This window comes from Branchiostoma lanceolatum, chromosome 13 (genome assembly GCF_035083965.1).
Source record: "Branchiostoma lanceolatum isolate klBraLanc5 chromosome 13, klBraLanc5.hap2, whole genome shotgun sequence".
Classification (NCBI taxonomy): domain Eukaryota; kingdom Metazoa; phylum Chordata; class Leptocardii; order Amphioxiformes; family Branchiostomatidae; genus Branchiostoma; species Branchiostoma lanceolatum.
The window spans coordinates 8,123,968-8,146,500 of NC_089734.1; the positions used below are offsets into that span (position 1 = coordinate 8,123,968).

General features: G+C 40.7%; 3 protein-coding genes across 3 annotated transcripts; 2 read left to right on the forward strand and 1 right to left on the reverse strand.

Moving 5' to 3' along the window:
- The first annotated feature begins 7 nt into the window (after positions 1-7).
- LOC136446893 (ras-related protein Rab-18-B-like) lies at positions 8-4,122 on the forward strand. The gene is made up of 6 exons (XM_066445538.1): positions 8-196; positions 666-721; positions 1,231-1,292; positions 1,574-1,646; positions 2,097-2,215; positions 2,491-4,122. The coding sequence occupies exons 1-6, from the start codon at positions 126-128 to the stop codon at positions 2,728-2,730; spliced, it is 621 nt and encodes a 206-aa protein (XP_066301635.1). The 5' UTR covers positions 8-125; the 3' UTR covers positions 2,731-4,122.
- A 702-nt stretch (positions 4,123-4,824) lies between these two features.
- On the reverse strand, positions 4,825-11,263 carry LOC136446892 (uncharacterized). The gene is made up of 6 exons (XM_066445536.1): positions 10,885-11,263; positions 10,180-10,301; positions 9,565-9,792; positions 8,904-9,041; positions 6,681-6,854; positions 4,825-6,136 (listed from the first exon to the last, which is right to left on the reverse strand). The coding sequence occupies exons 1-6, from the start codon at positions 11,106-11,108 to the stop codon at positions 5,631-5,633; spliced, it is 1,392 nt and encodes a 463-aa protein (XP_066301633.1). The 5' UTR covers positions 11,109-11,263; the 3' UTR covers positions 4,825-5,630.
- A 679-nt stretch (positions 11,264-11,942) lies between these two features.
- On the forward strand, positions 11,943-22,061 carry LOC136447848 (uncharacterized). Its single transcript, XM_066446955.1, has 16 exons — positions 11,943-12,126; positions 13,270-13,380; positions 13,551-13,805; positions 13,960-14,088; positions 14,255-14,371; positions 15,333-15,537; positions 15,811-15,944; positions 16,234-16,470; positions 16,841-17,035; positions 17,515-17,642; positions 17,809-17,853; positions 18,200-18,312; positions 18,705-18,889; positions 19,027-19,368; positions 20,091-20,223; positions 20,724-22,061. Exons 2-16 carry the CDS (start codon positions 13,290-13,292, stop codon positions 21,136-21,138), a joined length of 2,724 nt encoding a protein of 907 aa, XP_066303052.1. The 5' UTR covers positions 11,943-12,126; positions 13,270-13,289; the 3' UTR covers positions 21,139-22,061.
- Positions 22,062-22,533: the final 472 nt, after the last annotated feature.

Here is a 22,533-nt window from a genome sequence, read left to right on the forward strand (position 1 = left end):
GGTTGTCTGTGATTACGTCATGATCTTGCGCCATTATTATTTTGGGAGTTCCGAGTCAGACTTTGACACGTCTTGCTTCAGTTTCTGCTGAAAATTCTCGTCTTTTCTACATCGACACACCAACAATGATGGACGACGACGTCCTGACAACCTTGAAGATTTTGATAATCGGTGAAAGTGGCGTAGGAAAATCCAGGTTAGTGTGTTTTTCACTTTCGGAATTTAATTTCATCAGACTTTTGTTGTCAACAAATTTTAGTGGGTTGATGTCCGGTTTCAGAAACCGTTCAAACGTCACAGTTTTGGCGTTCAAAACTCTGTTATGTTTTCACCGTAATAACCATAACTGGCACGATTAACAGTACTTCATATGCTCAAACTGGCTTGAGCAGAAATACATTCTAGAGTTGTTGTTCTTTCATGATATTTACTTGAAATAATGTCTATCAAAACCTATTGTTGGGATGCTATGGGTGTTTTAAACTTAACTTTTTCTGATGGCTCGGTTTTGGGGGTAAGGGCAGTGCATCAAATTACAGTCACTTGGAAACTAAACATCTAGGACATAATTTGAGAACTTCAGCACTGTTCCTAGCTTCTATATATATATAATAAATTTGTATCATACTATTCTATAACAACTGGCCTGTTGTTTTTCTGTCCAGTTTGTTGCTGAGGTTCACAGACGACACATTTGATCCGGAGATAGCAGCAACGATAGGTGAGACACAATCTGATGGTGCATGGCACTGGATAATTGAAGAAAAAGTATAAAGTTATCATTCTACATTCAATGTATGATACATGTACATATCACTGTGTGAGCAGCTGCTAGTGCTATTAGTATAATTACTGTCTCTGACATAAATTGCATATTAATAAGACGCTATCAGGGGTGGCATATGGCAGCGAATGATATTGTAGTGCTGCTACCATATCATGGAAACTTGTTGAAGTTTATCCCGAACAAGTTTGATTATCACTGCATCAAAAAATCATCAATGTTGTTGCAGTGCATGTGATCTGTATACAAAAGTACATTACAGTGAATGATCTTACATTCTTACCATATGATGTTGTTACATGTGCATGAAACACCTGTTAGTTTGTGAAATTTGATAAATGAAAAAAATTTAGGAACAGTAGATGAAAATGTACATGTTGAGCTTCAAGTTATCCCTGTAGCACAAAAGTAATAACATGTCCAACAATTTTTTTTCTTTATTGCAGGTGTTGACTTCAAAGTGAAAACCCTTACAGTAGATGGAAACAAGGCAAAATTAGCAATCTGGGTGAGTATTATATCTACAATATGTACTCTCTACCTGCTGTCCATTGCCAAATTAAGTCTGTTGTCTGAGTGGGGGGAGGTGTATTTGTTTATATAATTAGGCCATCTCATACTAGTACTCCCAGCAATTGCAAGGTCACTATGAAAAATGCTCAATGAAAATTTGGATCATTTTCATTGCAATGCTGTTGCTCTGCTGCAATGTAAACAGTACAATTCCTATCATTGTTGAGTTGAGCATGTTTGTGATGTTCGTGTGTTTCTATTTCTGTTTGTTTACAGGACACAGCTGGCCAGGAAAGGTTCCGCACACTCACACCAAGCTACTACAGAGGGGCCCAGGGGGTTATTCTAGGTCAGTAGATACCCACTTCTTCTGTATATCTGATACCTCATTACCATACTACTCATTGCCTCTCTAATGGAAGTCATGCTTTCTTAAGTCTGTTGCTTTGTTTTTTTAATAGGGAGGTGTGAAAATGGTTGTAATTGAAATTGGATTTCTGTAGAGATCAATTCTTGGGATTAGACAATCCTGAAATGTTTTAAGAATTCTTGACACTGTCATGGCAGCGTTTTGTACTTTTGTAAATAATACTAGCAGCTACCTTGTTTTTCATACCATGACAACTTACTGGTGGTGTAGTGATAAACACTATTGAAATTGTATCCAAATTATATGCATAATACATTATAACAGGTCACATTGTCACAGTAGGGGCAGTTTAAAAGCTTGTGATACAAGTAACAAGTAAGTAAGTAATACAAATGTTACAACTAGATGTATTTTGTTTTGTTTCTCCAGTTTATGATGTCAGCAGTAGAAACTCCTTCAACAGACTGGAACAGTGGCTGAGCGAACTGGAAACATTCTCCACCAAACAAGACATTGTCAAGATGCTAGTGGGAAACAAAATAGACAAGGCAAGTACTGAAGTATAACACCCTCCATTTTCAAGTGGTCAGAGTACTTCTACTAGTTGACATAACATTATGACATGGTACAATGTTTGACAAGAACTTAAGGGTCTCAGTGTTCTCTGAGCAAAGAGCCTCCTATGCTGTGATTTGGACCCCCAATGTAATGTGATTTCAACCCCTATGCTGTGAAAAAAATCCAGGGTCTTTTAGTTTTTATGTTTATGTTGAAGAATGTCGGTAGTCTGAGGAACTGACCATTATATTTCCCCTCCATTCAGGACAAGAAAGAAGTTGATAGGAACGAAGGCCTGAAGTTTGCCAGGAAGCACCAGATGCTGTTTATCGAGGCCAGCGCCAAGACAAGAGAAGGCGTCCAGTGCGCCTTCGAGGAACTCGTGGAGAAAATCATCCAGACGCCTGGACTCTGGGAGAGCGACTCCCAACCTAAAGGCGTGTCCTTGACTGATACAGGTTCTGCTGCTGTCAACAGTTGTGCTGGTTACTGTTCACTCGTGTAGGCTTGTACAGAGGGTATTAATGGGGGTTAGAGAGGAGGGGTGGCTTCTCAAAAGAGCTCCACAGCTCTGTTAGACAGTTAGTAAGTGTTATAACAGATGTATGTTCAGAAATGTTTTTGCTTAAGTGCATTAATGTGTAAATTTAAACACTTGATATTTGTTAAGCACTGCCCAAAGGAATACAGTAAAATCATGACTGGTAAGAAATTTGTCACATTCTGGAAGAGTCTGGTGGCATTCAGGTGTTATGATTATACTTCAGTGTAAAAGTTTGAAACAAAAACTCTGTTTTACAAATTTATTGTAGAAGGGTTTACTATTTAAATTTGTGCACCAAGTACCAGCAATGTCCATGTACTAACCATTTGAATAGGGGTTACAATTTGTTAACATTTATGTGAAATTACAATTTACATATGTATATTGTATTTAAGAAAAGCTAGGACTCTGTAGAATCTAACCCCTCAAAAGTACATGTAGCACATGTACATCTACATGAGCCTTAGAAGTATGTTATGGAAAACATACATACATACACGAGTGTAAAATGTTACAAGAAACATTTTCTTCCATCTACTCACTGTTGATCTAATACATGTTGATTTATGTTGTATTCTGGGTTACCTAGAATTAGTAGAGAAAATGCCTAACAGTATATTGAGGCTAGTGTCTTGTTAGCAAGACAGGTACCCATTTTAAACAATTCTTCTCCAAAAATTATGGGACTAGCGGGTACAGCTAGTAGATTTTGTACTCTTTAACACAATCCGGGCTGTTATATGCTTTATTTAAGCATAGAAAAATTCAACGTGTTAAGAGGCCAAACTGTTTGGAAGGGACCAAGGATTGATGGAAGACATCAGAATACAGTGCAAACAGATGTAGAAAGTCATATGAAATTGTATGTATCTACAAGTTATGAAGTATTACCAGTTGAAACAGGGTTCGAAACATTATGTATTTGTCTAATCTATGAATAAACACAGGCAAAGAATATAAGAATGACCTTCTATTGTTGGGTAGTGTGTTTGTAGGCTTTTCAACTGTTTGTTGTTGCAATATTCTCTAGACTAGTAAGTTGAACAATCAGAAGGTTGAATGTGAAGTCTGTTGTGGTGTTTGGTAGCCCACCTGTGGTACATAGTCACTTTCCTTTATACTCTGTATGTATTAAGTTGAAGTTCATTTTAGATTATTGTCATTTTAAGTTGATAATAGATCATTTCCTGCTCTTTTTATGAAGACTTAAGTTGGTTTTATGTTATTTACTTTCTTTCTTTGTATCTATGTTTTATTAGATTTATGTTTGGGTCTTCCCTCCAGCTTACATCACACATTGAAAAGCAAACATGTCACTTTGACATCTGGTAAAATAAATAAATTGAAACTGCAGCTGTACTACAAATTCTTCCATATGGCCTCAGGTTTGTTTTACAGTCTTCATGCATATGAGAGAAGTAATACCAGTTGATGTTGTAGGGTATGGATCTCAGATAGACAGGTTTGAGTCCTAATAAGTTATATAAACCATCATTATGATGAATGCCATGAAAAATGGAACCAGAAAGATGGGTGATGGCCATGGTGCTGATGACATGGTTTTGCTCAGACTCCTGAAAGCCAATAAGTAGCAACTCACATGACGTTAGATAACCGTGTATATTTTGGGCACTATCTGTTGTCTGGTCGATATCTGCTTTTCTCTCGCCAAAATGGAGTCGCAACCTCTGAAAGTGACGTGACTATGTGCCGATTTTCAATGGCGCAAAAGCGCCGACTAGCTGTTTGAAATATTATTGCAGTAATTATGCCAGTAGATATGATTTATCTATTTGGCTGTAAAAAAGTACAGCCAGGGCTATTCAACTAGCTGAAGGTTATTATAAAGGGGTAGCCCTGGTAACTGAACGATATTCAAAATTCAATATGAACTTTCACAAAGCACATTAAAATACATTATGCCAGTAGAGTACTACTATCTTGAAATTGATCGCCAGTTATCCCCACTGTAAGGTGAGGCACCCATGGTTTGTATGGGGTTTTCTTCAAAGATAGATATCGATATGAACAATGGAACAGAAACTAATACAAATGTTTCAACAATGAACACAGTCTTAATGGTTTTTAAATTTGATGTTCAGAACATGGTCACATAGACTTAGTCATACATGTATAAGATTTATTAGATAGGAATTGTTCCATCAAACCAAAGTTTTAATCCTATTTAGAGAGAGAATATGGAATTTCTTGAAACTCTTGATGAATTGTGGAAACAGAACTCTGTAACTTAGTTATTTATAGGACTGCTGATGATGACAAATCAGTCATCTCAAACTCATATTGCATCGAACATGTTTCATTATTTTATAAAAAATCTTTTCCCATCTAAATCTCCTGAGGGTATTTTTTGAATTGATATGTGTAAAATACAACCTCCATTTTGTTAGAGGCACAAACCTGCAACTGACACCAGTAGTACATATATAGTTCTACAGAAATGACAATAGAACCCAAAAAGCACAAATATATAAATATAATTTTGGTCGATGTACTAGATGTACATTCTGAAGTCATCACCTATAATCCCCAAGCAAAATATACATAATTTTCCATTCAAATTTCCATACACCATAATGCATAGGCTTTTTACAACTGCAACTGTTACAAGCAATGAAATGTATACACCATAGCTTGGAATAGTAAATCACTTCCAACATAATCTCCATAGCTCCACATTCACCAATGCTACTAATGACTTATGTACAGTGTACCAAGAAACCATTTGCATGTCTGTGAAACCTTCATGATCAGTGACAGCTAACAGTAAAGGTTTCATGAAAATGCAAATTGCCTGGAGCATGATATGCTTGAAACCACCCCCCCACCCCCCCCAAAAAAAACTACTCCGGATCCACAAAGAAGTCGTATGCCTTCAGCCTCTGGGTGACCCTATTGTAAAACTCCAGGGTCCATGGACAAGTGGGATTTTCTGGATAAGGCTCATCAAAATAATTGGCCACTACTGATGGGGTTTTTCCTGAGTACCACTTATAGAAAGCGTCGCGGAGATTTGTCCCAGACACAACATAGTCCGACCACGTGTACCCAAATGACGTCAGGGAGTGGATATAACACGACGGCAGGAAAATTCCGTCTTTTTCCGACTTCCTCACTTGGTACGTGATTGACAGGATTCTCTTATGGTATCCCTCCAGTTTGTCCCGTTTTTCTGGACACTGTTCAGGATGACAGCGGAGATGGTAGATGAACCACAGGGACCAGTAGTCGTAGCCAGAGTTGGTGATGAACATCGGGGTCTGCACGTACTTGTACGCGTACTGCGCCATGTAGCACTGCCATTGGGTCTCCTCCGTCTTGTCTTTTATACAGTCTTTGTCTACACCACCTGTAGCAACAAAGCAACAACAGAGTTCAAACAGGACTCAAACTGTTGGAAAGTAGAGCAATCAAATCATTATAATTTGATAATCAAGAAAGGAATTACACAGCAAAAAAGGTCTACACCACCTGAAGCAACAACTCAGTTTAGATACGTGTACGAGTCAAAACTGATTGAAAGTACAGCAATCTTTAATAGCTCCAACCAAATTGGTTCATCACAGTATGTGTTGTGATGATTTAGAATGTGTTGTTCACTGTTGATCACCATTTGTTCTCTATAACCTGTGTCAAATCAGTCAGTACAAAGGCATTTGAACTTTCAATGGCCCAAACCAGATGTAGTAAAAGTGCTGACTTTAGTAGATAGCATTCCATTGCCATCAGTACTTGATAATCAAGAAAGGAATTACATAATGTGACATTAAAAAAGGTGCAACAGCCTTAACTTAAATGCTGTGCAATATGTGAACACAACCGTAAAAAAGGTGTGACAGTTTACATAAATACAGTTTGATACATAAACACAACTCAACACTCCTCATACAAACCTGCACAGTGTTGCATGTTGAAGGATCGCTGGTAGAGTATACGGATGTGTTCATGTCCCGTGATGTTTCTCATGTCGGGGAAGAACCCAGCGTCCGGAAGTGCGTGGTATATCACATGTGCCGGCAGTCTGGTTTTCACATAGTCTGCATGCAGCATCACAGCTAACCCTCCAGCTGGGACAGACACAGAAGAGTTTTGGTTAGAATGTTGAACTGACGTATGTTAGATGTCATTACTGATATTGATCAACAATGTTGTTCGGGCTGACCATTGTATTGCCTTGTTGCATTTATGTATAACGTTCTATCATGTTTTATTACCTTCGCGACGAATGGTTTCGTCGAGTAGGTTATTCGATGGTGCTTGTCTGTGTGTCTGTTAGTGAACAGAATAAGTCGAGAACGCCTGGATGGTTTGTTGTCGTAGTTGGTGTGTCGGTGTGTATGTGGCAAATCTCAAGATGATTAGATTTTGGGCGAAGTGTTTTGCATAATTAACGAGAAAAGTGTAAAAATGTGTTCAATTGTATGCTTTACTATGCGTTCTGGTTGCGACGTGTGGGCTGTATTGTTTCAGGGGATATTGATACGGGTAGATGGGGGGCAAAGTTGGTCATGAGGGGTCATGAGGGGTCATGAGGCAGGCAGGAAACGTCAGTCAATACTGCCAGGGACAAATTGGCTATCAGCCAGCTGTAGGGCAGATACAAGAGATAGACTTGCCCATATAGGCAGTAATGCTTTAAAGCACTAAAACAAGGGCTCAGAAAAGGATTCACCTTAATTGCAAGCCCCCAAAATTCTTATGCACCAGAAAGCCACATCTGTCTACTTTAGAATCATGCAAAGAAAATAGACAGTTGACCAGCTCGTTCTCTCGTAACAGCTGACAGACGAAAACAATCGTCAACTTTGACCTACTCCCAGCCTGGAAGAGTCCACTCGGAGCATGTGAAACCAAACCACAAAGATATCTCCTTACACCAATTAAAAGACTGAAACATACAAATTTTGACCAAAGTTGGATATACACGGCCTTATATGAGTAAGAACAGTCATTAATGCAGTGCCACAGCATGGGAATACCAAGCATGTCTGTGTGTCTGTTAGTGAACACGATAAGTCGAGAATTCTTGGAAGGATTGTCTTGGTATTTGGTATGTTGGTAGGTCTCGATGAAACCTGAAAATGATTAGATTTTGGGCCCCCTATCGGCTTGTTACGGTACTGCAGCGGAACTTCCTGTTTTGATATCTCGTGTTGTGGACATGCTATGGAACTGATTTTTGAGTGGTAGATAGCTCGTTGGGCAGAGAGTAAGTGGTATAGGTTTGGGCCCCCTAGCAACTTTTTTGGAACTGCAGGGGTAGGTTTTGCTTCAGACTTTGAAAGGGAATAACTCAAGAAGGGCTTGATGGAAGGTCATGATTTTTTGCATGTACATAGCTTGAGCGATGATGTACATGATTGGATACTTATTATGCAGTAACTAATCAGTAACTAATTTGCATAATTAATGAGGAAAGTTTATACATTCATCAATTTCCATGATAGGACTCGCAAACATGTGACATATGTAACTGAGGAAGAGAGAAATATTAATAGATATCAGCTATGCAAATGAGAACCTCATTTACATAATTAATGAGAAAATAATATAACTCGAGATGGGCTTGATGGATGGTCATGATTTTTGGTATGTAGATAGCTTATGTGATGCTTTGTATGATTGGATGATAATTATGCAAATCAGATTATAATTAATGAGGCAATTTTAAAAACCTGCTGTGTTCCATGATATGACTATTCAAATATGTGACATTTGTAACTGAGGAAGAGAGGAATGTCAATAGATAGAAATTATGCAAATGTAGGCCTAATTTGCATAATTCATGAGAAACTACTATCATTCCATACTAGTAAATAACGGCAATTTCATACTTGTTTCATATATTTCATTGAAATATTTTTATTATTTTAATAAAACAGATAGGATAAAACATAATAGCAAAAATGCTTGACAATGTTCTGTAAGCCTGTGAGATAAAAGTGGGCATATTGCTTTAATAGACAGGAAATTCCCAAAGTCTCAAAGTCAATCTTGCTCCTTGAAACAGATGGGCAACAACACAGGACAACGTTTGCACACTTTGCTGCAAGTTGTCACAGACCAAGAACTTTCATAATAAAAATGCAAATTAAACTCATATTCATAAAGCCTACCCGAGACACCACTGAGGATGACCCTGCGTGCCTGGTCCAGCCCATGGGCCATCAGGTGGTCCAGCAGCGCCCGCAGAACTCGTCTGCCACGGAAGTACAGCTGTTTACCCTCGTGGACCACCACGTCTGTTCTGTTACCTGGGGGTATCATGCCAGGGATTATTCATACAACGACACATGTATACTTGTAAAGACTAAATGTGCTATCTCTGTGCTATTTTTGTAGCCAAGCTATCTATCTAATTGTTCACATATTCAGTTCCTTGTATGATGGTATAAACTTTACAGCTTTGGTAAGTTGAGATCTATAATCATCATCATGGTCAGTCCCATAGCTCACGTAGTGAGTGAGTGAGTGAGTGAGTGAGTGAGTGAGTGAGTGAGTGAGTGAGTGAGTGAGTGGGGGAGTGAGTGAGTGGGGGAGTGAGTGAGTGAGTGAGTGGGGGAGTGAGTGAGTGAGTGAGTGAGTGAGTGAGTGACTGAGTGAGTGACTGAGTGAGTGAGTGAGTGAGTGAGTGACTGAGTGAGTGACTGAGTGACTGAGTGAGTGAGTGAGTGAGTGAGTGAGTGAGTGAGTGAGTGAGTGAGTGAGTGAGTGAGTGAGTGAGTGAGTGAGTGAGTGAGTGAGTGAGTGAGTGAGTGAGTGAGTGGACATTCCTACCTGTAAAAGAAGCCCCGTCACAATACTTCAACATAGCCATGTTCCAGTTGTAGAAGTTAGGGTTAACTGAGGGTGAGTTGGACAGGAAGCCATCAAACCCGAAACTCCACTTGAAGTACTTGGATGAGCCATAGTCTGTGTGGCTCCGTCTGTAGCAGTCAGGGATGTCCCAACACCAGCCTCCACCTTCCAGGTAGATTATCCAGTTCTTAGTGCCTTTGCCTGTACCTGCACACAAAGTCAATAAGTGCGTGTGAGATAGTATATTTGCTTCAACTTAAAGACTGGTATGCCAATATTCAACACTAGATAAGTGTAAAATTGCTGCTCACTAAAACGGGCAATATATCTGCTGTATGAAGTCAATCCATCTCTGAGATGACATAATTTTGCCCTGATGTTTGAGTTGATCAGGGCAAAATCAAGTACTAGTAACCTCAGAGATGGATTGATTTCATACAGCTGATATATTACAGCAAAAAGGGAGGCTTGTGGACCAAATCTGCTCTAGGTAAATCAATTGTCTCTATGGTTTGCGGTAGATCAGCAGAGATTGGAGCAGAAAATGCCATGCCTTTACACCTTAACTGCTTTCCTGAAACGTCAGTTTCTCACCTCTCCTTAAGTAGTACCCTGGAGGTGACCCGTCCAGACACACAGCACCTTGAGACGTCACTTCATCCTCCGGTAGGACCACCAGGTCTCCGTAACTCCACATGTAATGCAGCACTCTGGGTCTGAAACGTTAGGTGAGAATCAAGGTCAGATACATTAAATCACTTATCATAGAACAATGTAGGCAAACGTCAATCACTGATGGGCAGAAATTTGAGGGCTCAAAATACATGTAGTCAATGTACATGTAGTCAATACATGTAGACCTATTATGAGGTCTGGAGCAATAGCGATGATGTCACGCAGTCACGGTGACGCAGCGGTAGGCAAGAAGCAGGTGGTAGGCAAAATATTAATTTATATGTAACGTAATTGGCAATTTCATCTGCTTAGATAGTTATTTTGCCTATCTGAGGCTTGATGTAAACAAAAACAATGATTGCTCGTTTTTGAAAAAAATTATATTTGACATTGCAGAAGAAACAAAAAACATACAACAATTTGGTGAGCTGAAATACAATAGTTCTTCTAGTAAGTACGAGTACACTAAGTATTGCAGAAAACAAGCCCTCCGGGCCTAATGCTTTGTAACATCAACTTAATTAGCTTACTCAAGGCAAGGAGGTTAAACCTCCTTGCTCAAGGCCAGTGTATTTGTTGAAGTTGGCTGTAATCACATTTGAAGTCAACACCCCCTATACCTACCTTGGTCCGTGCTGTAAGGCTACCCACACCAGAAACAACGCTGTCACGATAAACACCATTTTGTAGCGCATGTCATAGCGGAACTGCACCAGGAACCGCCTCCAGGTACCACCGGTGGCGGGCCGGCCATTAGGCGGGGCCTCCGTCGCCATCCTCCCGAACGCGTTTCTGATCTCGTCCGGTGTCGGATTACCGTGCGCGTACCGAGTTCGTGCTGAGCTCATATCATTCTGGGTTAGCTAGGATCTTCCTATGAACTCCTATAAAAGCTTTCAAAACATTACATTACGTTAAAACTTGTATATATGGGTATTAGTGTTAACGTGGACAGACACAACAAATTTGGTTACGCCTCTTCCGCCATTTTGAAGTACGAGACTCTCGCGAGACTTCACTTTTTTTCAGAACTCACGTTCACGAAGTTCAGCACCAAGGCAAGACACCACGTCTGGAATGTAATAGACGTTAAGCAAGGACATCTCTGCAAACCTCTACTAAATTGCATTCATCCATGTCTAAAAACTACAATGGTATTCATTCAGAATACCTTTTCTGTACCAAGGACAAGAATATGCAAAATGCAATTAGAGTGAAATATGATGTGCAACTAGACGAGACTTTTAAATACTTCATGATATGTGATATGAGAGAGAGAGAGAGAGAGAGAGAGAGAGAGAGAAAGAGAGAGGGAGGGAGAGAGAGAGAGAGAGAGTGGGCCTGGGAGAGAGAGAGAGAGAGAGAGAGAGAGATCTAGAGAGAGAGAGAGAGAGAGAGGGGGACGCCTTTTTCCTGGATGTATTTTCCTGGGTTCCATGACAAACGTTGTCGGTCCACCTGAGTTTAACGATAAGGTTTGACATGGCCACTTTGATCGATTTGGGCCATAAACGCCAGCACAGATTCAATTTCCCCCCTGGCAAGCCAGGGTAGCACTTAAGAGCTTTCAGCAATTAGACTGCAAATAAAACAATGATGATGAGATGCACAGGACATAACTGCATTTGTAACTGCCTGATCATGACGTTGTTGATTCGTGTGGGATGATCAGTGCTAGCGCTAGGGCAGTGTTCTCCAGTTCGGACGCCCGACAAGACATTGTATTTTCTCGAGTCGAAAGCGTCGCATTGCTGAAGACATGATATTCAGTATAACATACGCCGCATTCTCTTCTGTATTTGACAAGATGATGAAGAATGGGACATCTTTCTTACGTTAGAAGATGACCGTTTCTCACACGCAAGGGTAAGTAAGGTGTGATTATACATACAGTAGTTGTTGCTGTTGGTGTGGTTATTGTTTCTTCTGTTGAGTTTTCATTCACGCTCATGAAGTGAGCCAGCGCATTGCTCACTGTGATATGATCTGGTTCACCTCATATCACTACAATAGTAGATAAAGATCTATATCTTAAGCTGGCTGTTCGTCCCGTGTTTCATATCATATCGGCTTATTGTAAAATTTCGGGAGCTTAGAATGGCGTATACGTATCTTCGACCATTGCTTGCCTTTCAGTATATGTTTTTGTATTGCCGGTCAAGTTACAATGTACTTGTCGACTGGTCACCGTCCCAGCTACCGTATCAAGTTTGTTTTTATATGGACCTATGATTATGATTGACATCTTCAGAACTATATAGCCCTTGCGGATATGTATTTCGCTAGTACAAAACTATCAGGTGCTTTCCGATGACCATGCCATTCCAAAGTGTGAGTTTACCCGCATACGAAACCACCGAATGCACATGGAACACCCTATGGTAATATGTTTACAAGAGCTTGTAGCCAAAATTCAGAACACACAGAATGATACAAATAAGCTCACGGTTTCTTTGTTTCAGCTGTGTAAGAGAACGAGAATCGGAAAATAAATGTCAAGATGCACTCAATAATCTTTACTCAATATCAGACAGTATCTCGGCATTGGTAGACATTGTGACCTGAAAAACAAGCTTTAAGAAGATAGGAAATCAGATAGACCAAATGTACAAAATCTGATTTGGTGCCACACCACTTATGGTTAATAGCTACCCCAGCAGGATAAGGGCATTTAATACAATAAAGACCATCGATATCGTGTCTAATCAGCTAATAAAGGCTGTTTGTCTATAGTCCAAGCAAGGATATAATGTCCTTGGTCCAAGCAATGGAATTATCCCACAACCTATTGCTTTCTAGATTCTTTCATGTCACCTTCAACTGTAGTCAGCCCTCCTGCTGGAATAGGACAAAGATACACTGATTTTGTATGTTTATTTGTTTGATATTTGTATCCTAACTGAAAGAAAAACATTTGAAAACAAAAGCTTTCCATAGCTCAACACCTTAAGACCAGCTCGGGTGGAAATGTTTCATTGTATTTACACGTGGTCGTCTGATATTTTACAGTGTCCTGTGGAACTGCGACAATGAAGGCCAGAAACACCTGCAGATCATTTTGGTATGCCGTTGTCTACTGCTATCTTCTTCTCCAAAGCGCTTCAGCACAATCACAGCCAGGTAAGACCTTACATGGAGATTTGTATGTATACGTATCTTTTGCTACAGACCGAATGTGGCACGGCACAAAGCACAACCAACACTGATGGGGTTGCGTATTCCTGACTTGTCAAATCTCCGTTTATTCGTTACCTCTTGAATGCCCAAACGAATACATGTACACCTTGCAGGATTGGCAGATCCTACTGAATCCGTGCTCTACTGCCCGTCTCCTGTTCATCTCGACAACGACAGGGGAACGTTTAGCACTCCCCTTTACCCGCAGAAGTATCCGTCTGACGAACACTGTGTGTGGGAGATATCCGTGGACAGCTCCAGAGTTGTACAGTTGAAGTTCCACACGTTTGACCTGGAGAGCGATGACCTGTGTGGGTTCGACCGTGTCACGGTGTACGAGGGAACCGGAGCTTTACATCATAAGATAGGTGAGAGTCCAAGTGCAACGTACAAGCGGCAGAAACGCAAACTGTACAATATATGGTATTTGTAATTTGTTGGATACACTCCTGGTGACCAGGAATCGCACGTTATTTTCTATAGAACCCGAGAGAGGGACTAAGTTCTCCAATTCCCCTACAGGTACTTTTTGCGGAAGTGACGTTCCGCCTCTACTGAACTCATCCGGGAACTCCATGACTGTTTCCTTCCGGTCTGACAGCATTGGAAGGTACGGCGGGTTTTCAGCAGAATATACGGCTGTGGAAAGAGGTAAGCTGTCAAATACATAAGATAGCTTATCATTACCATCGAGACACTGTACTTCTTATGAAATATTGTGATTATAACTTTGGTAAGAAGACAACAAATTACTTATCAAGATTTCGATGAAAATACACAATGGACCCAATCTTTGCGCTACTTTCCACTGTTCTAGAGACAGCCAACTGCTCGGAAGGACATTACCAGTGTGGTGAAGGGGCGTGCATTAGGTTCCATCAGAGGTGTGATGGAAGCGTGGACTGTCCTGACGAAAGTGACGAACGAGACTGCGGTGAGTGTTTGTTACTCGTTTTTTTTATTTTTTATTTTATTTTTTTTATTCAGAAGACAAGATACACATGGACATGGACATAGTGGCGCTACACTCAAGAACATAGTCTTATTTTACAGCACCACAGAAAAACTAAATAAGAATAGACAGAGACAATAACAAACTTAAGCAAGTTTCTGAACAAACGTAACATAAATAAGATAAGATATGACTGAAGTAAAGCGTATCAAATTAACAATAGTAACAACGTAACTGAATAATTAAATACACAAAGTAATTGAAATATGAAGATGCATAATACATACAACTGTACCGACCCTTGATTAATGTTAGGGTAATATTCACAAAAGATTCAAGGCGATTCCAAGTAGAAGTACTTAGAACCTCCCTGAATCATTTATAAAGTTTTGTGTCATCAGCATGATTTTGAAATTATAACTGGAGGGTATTGTAGGTGAACCTTTTAAAAGAACTGCTAGTTTTGTTTTATCAGAAAGATTGTTGAGATTAATGAGATGGCCTATTTCCTGTGTAAAAGTATTGAAGAGTTTTGACCTTTGGTCAGTGTAAGAGTCAGACCTTTGGTCAGTGTTACTCGTTGCTTGTTGCAGCCAAAGTACAAATTTGTCTTCCAGTCAGCTGGCAGAACACTTCAGTCATATGGTGGCCACATACCCGATATACCTGTTTACTTCTGCCATTTGTTTGAAATATTAGTGTTTGATACACGTTTCGTGCATGCAAGGTCAAACATACGTATGGTTCAAGCCAAGGCACAGTTAGCCTTTATACGAATAAGCACTGTAGTGAAGAGATATTTTCTCAAGGCAGTTCCTGATATACAAGACATTGTTGAAATGTGAGCGAATACGCACCATTGTTTGTTCTAGCTTACACGTCTTGAGGAAACGAAGTTGTTTTACTCAATCTAGAATATCTATGAATGATATTCATACTTCAGATTGCAGACCAATGAAGAGATCGTCTGCCTGTGCGGAGACCCTGGGTTACCAGCAGATATCACTACCAAACATGTTCGGCCATCACGAGCTGTCGGACATTGACGTCATGCTGAAGAGAGTCGTCCTCAGCACCAGGAACTGTTCACACCCACAGATCAGAGTCTTAGTCTGCGCCATGGCTGCACCAAAGTGTCACATGTCCCGGTACGTGTTCTCACTAGACTGTAGACCTAATAACTCATAACTTGCGTCATATTGAATACCTATAACGTTACTTCATACTTGCTAGAACAACGAAATGTGGCTGGTATGTGTTGTATGGCTTTGCTGCACTTGCTTATTTGCATTATCTGACTGATAAACATATTCAAACAATGTAGACATTGCAAAACAGTAAAGAATCTTTGACAAGTCTTTTGAATTTGGAACTAACATGATAAGGTCAACCTGCAACATGTGCGTTTCCATTGACTCTAGTCAACAGCTTCCATGCCGCTCCTTATGTGAGGAAGTTTATGACCAGTGTAAGGAGGGGTGGCGACTACCGACTTGTGAAGAACTTCCTGACAGAGACTGTTGGAACGTCAAGCCGACTACAAGACACGGCGAAGGTATTTCAGATTCGTTGAAACAAAGTCAGACGTGAGAATGGTTCATACTGCGCATACACACACACACACACACACACACACACACACACGCACACACACATGCGCGCGCGCGCGATTGCACCAACAGATAAATACACACATGCACACTAGCCATTCTTCCTCGCATGGTATGTTCCCTTGATTTTAAGAATACACCCAAATGAGCCCCTTGTGGATTCTAAGGGTGAATGATTGGTAATTTATTGGACTAACAGAATGATAACGACTGTGTCCTTTCCTGACCCCACAGACTGTTACCACGGGCGTGGCATTAACTACAGAGGAGAGTCAAACACCACCGTATCAGGTGCCCGCTGTAAGAGGTGGAGCGAACAGAGGTCCATCCGGCCCTGGGACTACACGTGGGCAAACCTGGAGGAGAACTACTGCCGGAACCCTGCTGTGGACCTGGGAGAGTTCACTGAACCGTTCTGCGTCACTCAGAACGGCCTCGAGGAGTGCGACATTTTCCCGTGTGGTCGTCACGGTACGTGTAAATACCGTTTTTGTTGCTTGTGCTTATCATCATGTATAAATGAATTGAAACTTGATGTAGTTCTTTTGCTCTTTACATCGACGGTTCACTGTGATTGTTTTGACTTTTACGAACAATATGAGATGTAAGATGCCGATTTTTAGCCTCTATCTTATTCTGAAATGATACCGTAATACAACAAACAGAATATATTGCATTCTCTGTTTTAGAGAATTGGTCAACAAGCGACAGAATATGATGGTTGTATCGTAATGCCGCTTTAAGCGTCGGAAGGCTCCGTCCTTGGTGCTGAACATGGGGGTCCCTAACCACTGCCATGTGGGGTCGAGTTTATACGGATATTTACTGTTCTGCTCCACAGACCAAGGCTGTGAGGATCCAGGCGAACCAGCTTTTGGCACCAGAAAGCCCGCTAAAAGGTTCTACAAGTTAGGAGAACGGATCACGTTCGCCTGTCACAGGGGTTACAGGCCTGTTTCTGAACACACCAGCGCCACTTGTGAGCGGACAGGCACCAACGGGACCCGCTGGTCTAAAGAGAAACCGAAGTGTGAAGGTGGGAGTCAGTTTCTTTTTTCACTTTTCTATAACATATTCAGAAATTCATCAAATTTAACTTTATGAAAAGAACATTCACTGATACACACAACAAGAATACCTTTCTAGGCCATAGGTGTTCTTTGTGATCTCAAGGTTCAGTCGTGTTAGAAGACGGAAAACGAGCAGCTATTGAGCGTATGTATAGAGTTAGAATCCTACCTTTATTTCTTTCGTGAACTTAACTTTGGAATGTAAATGCTCTTGTGATTTGAGTTTTGTGCCAATGTGTATGAGTGCACTTTGTTTTATGTCAACAACACACGATGTTATCTACGAGTAACCCCAACATTCATATGCTGAAAATCAATCGTTGGGGCTTCAGTAAAGATAGCAAACAGCAGTGTATTTTTATTTTTGATTGTCACGTAAAATGTGTCGTCAAAGCAGTGTTTTAGTTAGTTAGTTTATCTATTTGTTTGTTTGTCTTTATTTCAGTGGATAGCAGACAGAAACTTATAGACGACATTCTGTCAGACAACATGCTCGGCCATGGTGACAAGTTCCATCCGCCCGGAGAGGTCGATATTCAGTTTCGGGCAAACGTGCAAAAAATCGTCGACATGGTACGTCATGTTTCTAGGAGTTATACACAGATTTATTCCGCACAAACAATACAATTTAACCATTTCATTCATGACTTATACATTGTGCATATAAAATGTGATTTTTTTGGTACAGCATAAAAGATACGAGAACTGATTAGAGAGTGATACCTTTGTCTTGTTCTAGGACGAAAAGAAAGAGCAAATTGTCACTTCTGCCGTCGTTCAGTTTGTAAGTATGTGTGCTGGGTATTTTATGAAATATTCTTGTACGAAATAATGATCACTGATCTGGCAATAGGGACGGAAGCAATTGTGTTTAATTCTCTTTTTCTCTACTGTTATATAACAGTAAAATGATCAATTAGTACCAATACTAGCTTGGTAAGGCATATTAGTATACATGCAAACAAAGCAACAGTTTCACTTTTGTCTTTAACGATCAGTATAGTAGCTATGAATCTGTTTCCATTTCCTACCAGACAGGTACATGTATATTTGTATGCTTCTGTAATTTGAAACGTTGGGCCTCATTGAACAGTGTGCATCCTCTTAATTAAGCAATCGCTTTCTCCCAGAGTTGGAACGACAGAAAAGTGATGTGGAATCCAAGGAGCTACCGTCCTGAGATCACTGAACTCTACGTGGACAGCCACGAAGTTTGGACTCCTATTCTGACTTTATCAGGAGAGTAAGTATGCTTGATGATGGAGACGTATGCTTTCGTACCATTGTGAATCTATTTTACCATGGATCATGGACATGGATCTAGGTAAAAAGGATACAGAAATATGCGTCAGTTGATATTTGTTGGAATTGATGTTTTCGTAAAAGTTTCTGGTACGTTTGTGCTATATACATATATATATGCTATATACATATGTGTGCTATATACATATGTATATCTGCCAATTTCTATCCTAAGAGAGAGAGAGAGAGAGAGATACCAGAATATCAGCATATCAACTCTATGTCCCCATTTGAAATGATGGACGCCATTGTTCTCGCTTGAGACTCCCGCCGTTAATCTCGAGATGCACAAAAAAAGAGGCAGTTGTAACATTATATTATATGTTCCCCCAGTGCGCATGAGGACTCCAGATACCAGATGCCCCGTTCTGCCGTGAGGATCTCCAGTGACGGCCGTGTGACGTGGGAGGTCAACATGTTGGTGAGATCCAGCTGCACCCTGGACCCGTTCTACTTCCCCAAGGACACCATGGAGTGTGACATGTGCTGGAAACCCTCGGAAAAAGAGGAACATATCGGTACCCATCTAACACCTAAGAATTCTCTGTGATTTTTCAATTAAATAAGTTTCTAAAAATTCTTATAAGCCAACTGGTGAATTCATGAAATAATCAACCAATTTGAAGGCACTTGTAATGTCCTGTTTAATTTGCAGTGTGCTCTGCAGCTGGCAGCACAGACAATGACACAGCGTTCCTCGACTGCAACGGAAGTTCTCTCACCGAGACCGGGGAGTGGGAAGTGGATATCTCACTTCAAGTCCAAGATAAAAAGGGAGGCTGTCTCCTCTTCCACCTGAAGCGTGGTCATGTGTACCACTTTGCCGTGGTCGTCATTCCCTGCGTGGTCCTCGCCATGCTGATGATCATCACCTTCATGATACCCATCGACAAGGGAGACCGGATCTCGTTCGGAGTGACCATCATCCTGTCCATGGTGGTGTACCTGGTGCTCATCACAGACCATCTGCCGGTCAAGGGGACACTGCCGTCTCTAGGTCAGATAAGAAACGAATCACGTCTTCTCTCTGTTTTGTTTGCTAAGGAAATAGTAAAAGCGCTAACCTCCTCCGCAGACTTCTTGGAGCGGCGGGGTTTATTCAGGGGGCGGATAGGGAGCGCTGATACGCGATTTTTTACACGGGCCATGGTTGTCTAATGCCGGCTCCAACAGAAGAGGGGCGATCCTCACTCGGTGACATAAACCCCTCGGCGACGAAAATCCCTAAACCTTGGCCCGTGTAAAAAAAACGCGTATCAGCACCCCCTCTAACACCCAAAAAAGTAATAAATGCTGCCGCTCCAAGAAGTCTGCGAAGGAGGCTATGAATTCAAGCACTTGCATTTTAGCCAGATATTGCCAACATAAAAATTTAACGTTACTAGTATTTTTCACAAAACATCTAACGCAAGAAAGGGACAAGACAAAGTGGCGGCGGACTATGTACAACTTATAACCCTGCCGCCACTTGGACAGCATGGAAAATAGAATATTGAACGAAATAATCAGACATCTGGATACTAATTTTTGTTTTATAAGATGTCCGAAAATCGTCCTCAGGCCGTCTCAATAAATTGAACCACAGTACTTTATAAGACATCTTCAGAAAATTTCAATATACCGTGGGAAAAGGAGGAACGCAATAACTTTATCAATTCGAATCAATGTAATATATAGATGCTGTATCTGAATTGTGCAGTTAAAATGTTCCCTCTGCAGCCCAGTGGATCATCCTGTCCATGACGATGATGGGGTTCTTCCTGATGGTGACGGCTGTCATCATGAACATCCACGGCACGGACGGGGACCTCCCGCCCAGAGTCAGGACATTCTTCCTGGTGTTCCTGGCAAGGTACGCTTTTCCCTTACTTCGGAATCAAACATGCGTTTTCCTCTGCGTTTAGATGATCGTATGATCTTACATTGCATGAAATGAGCTATATATATATATTTATATATATATTTATATATATATTTATATATATATATATATATATATATATATATGTTGACTCACAAATGCTTTCAATTTAGGGCAAAATTAGTACTTGCTAGCTATCGTCAGCAGAAAGATATCGTCACCGAAGTATCCTTACCTTTCGTTAGATTTGTTAGAAAGAACCAGCAGTTGAATAACTTTTACACAACCCCCGCGCGAGGAGAACAAAGATGGCGGCCTTCTTAACCACGAAAACCACATGTATAAGATAGTCCCCGCCAAGAAAAGCACATGTTCTGGATATCCGGGGTGTGCTTCGGAGCATGCTTTGGATAAGAGCGCGTTCTGGATGCAACCGTCCTTTATCATCTTGTTGTATACTATACTGCACTGATGTACAATCTCTTCCACAGGATGCTGCTGATGGGGAACCTTTTCAAGGGGTTAGAACGGTACAGAATCGAGTCCCGCAAAGGCAGCATGTACAAAAAGCACGGAGGCGGACGTCATTCCTACCCTTTCACACGGACGGAAGAGCATAAGCGCAAGATACAACGTGCCGAGAAGAACGTCCAACCAGACCCGGCAGCTTCGAAGACTGGAGACGCCATCTCGGCTTCTCTTCAGCTGCAGAAGAGCATCAACGACCTCAGTTTCAATATTGAGATGCTCCGGTCTAGCATTGCCATGATCAAGGCTACTGATCAAGGGCCAGAAGAGGACATAACTCAGCACACCATGCTGGCCAGAGTTCTGGACAGGATGTGCATAGTCTTGTATGTCATCATCCTTGCTGGATCGGTCCCTTTTATTCTGCATCATAGATAAATAAGCTGAAGATTCAAAAGTAGAAAAACGTTGTCAAAATGGAAAGGAACCCCGTTTGAATGCATGGTGTTAAATTGATTTTTTAAATCGGTTTGGTGGCAAAATATTTAGTTTTAGTTTTGTATGCGGAAGATTTAAAACATGGTAACATTAACAGAAGGTGGGATCAGATGTTAATTAACGTTAATTGTAAACGATACATACATGTACATGTAGCTTAAAGAATTAAGAACGGCAAGTCAGTGCGTGATACTGCCAAGTTTGGGCATAACGTAGATCAGTCTGTGTTTATCTTGCAGAATAATATCAACCAGGAAAACATAAAAGAGGAACGTTCATCTCGATTTGTTATACACGACTACAAGACAATAAAAGACAAGACTACACTACAATACACTACACTACACTACACTACACTACACTTTACTACACTAGACTACAGGCTAGACTAGACTAGACTAAACTGCACTAGACTTTAATATATTATACAACACTATACTATACTATAACACCATACTCTATGAAACGCAGCACTGGTATTTATTTGAATTGTACATGAATACAATTGACAGTATCCTATATCATTGTAAACTCTGTATGACCTTATTGTGTGTATCGAGATTCATTGCATTGTATACAAATGGACTATCCTTTAAAAATTGAAGACACACTGCATGATCATCCGTGTTGGCGCTGGCAAGGCTAGATACGCTCCGTGTAGTCTTCACGGGAATAGAAGGAGGCCGAGTGAGTTATGATGTGCTTCATGCTGACGACATTTTCCATGTTATTGTCTAAACAGGCTTACATGGAATTTATAAGCCTAGATTATTGCTCGCAAAAACTGATCATAGAATTGTTGGCAGAAGCAAGCTCTAAATAAACCGGATTGCACGGCCTGAAGTTTGGCATGTAATAGCAAAGTGGCGTCTCGTCGACATTCTTGATGATCGTCAATGGCGAATGTCTCCCTCTATCATAGCACGCCAACGTTAACCCACAGATCGCCTACATGTAGAGCAATATCAACTGTCCTATCGTTTGACTTTTTATCCCCCCGGACCCATGAGGATAACAGCTAAAAGCAAACGATGCAGAAATGGGAGTGTTTCAATCGATATGTAGGTCAGTTACCGACACATATAACAAATGTATCCGACACAATGATAATGGAAATGTCATGACTTGCCGGTGGGGGCGCGCTCTTTGTTTTGAATGTCGTCCGAGATATACTATCAGTATTTCTAAACCTATGGGGTCACAATCATATCTATGGCTGAGGATTATTTCAAAGGATATTTCAAGAGATGTTCTTAGATCTCCTACTGATGTCAGGTCAATTGTCACATTTTTCTACCCTTATGTCATCTCTTGTTATGTCAGGTTATTTTGAAA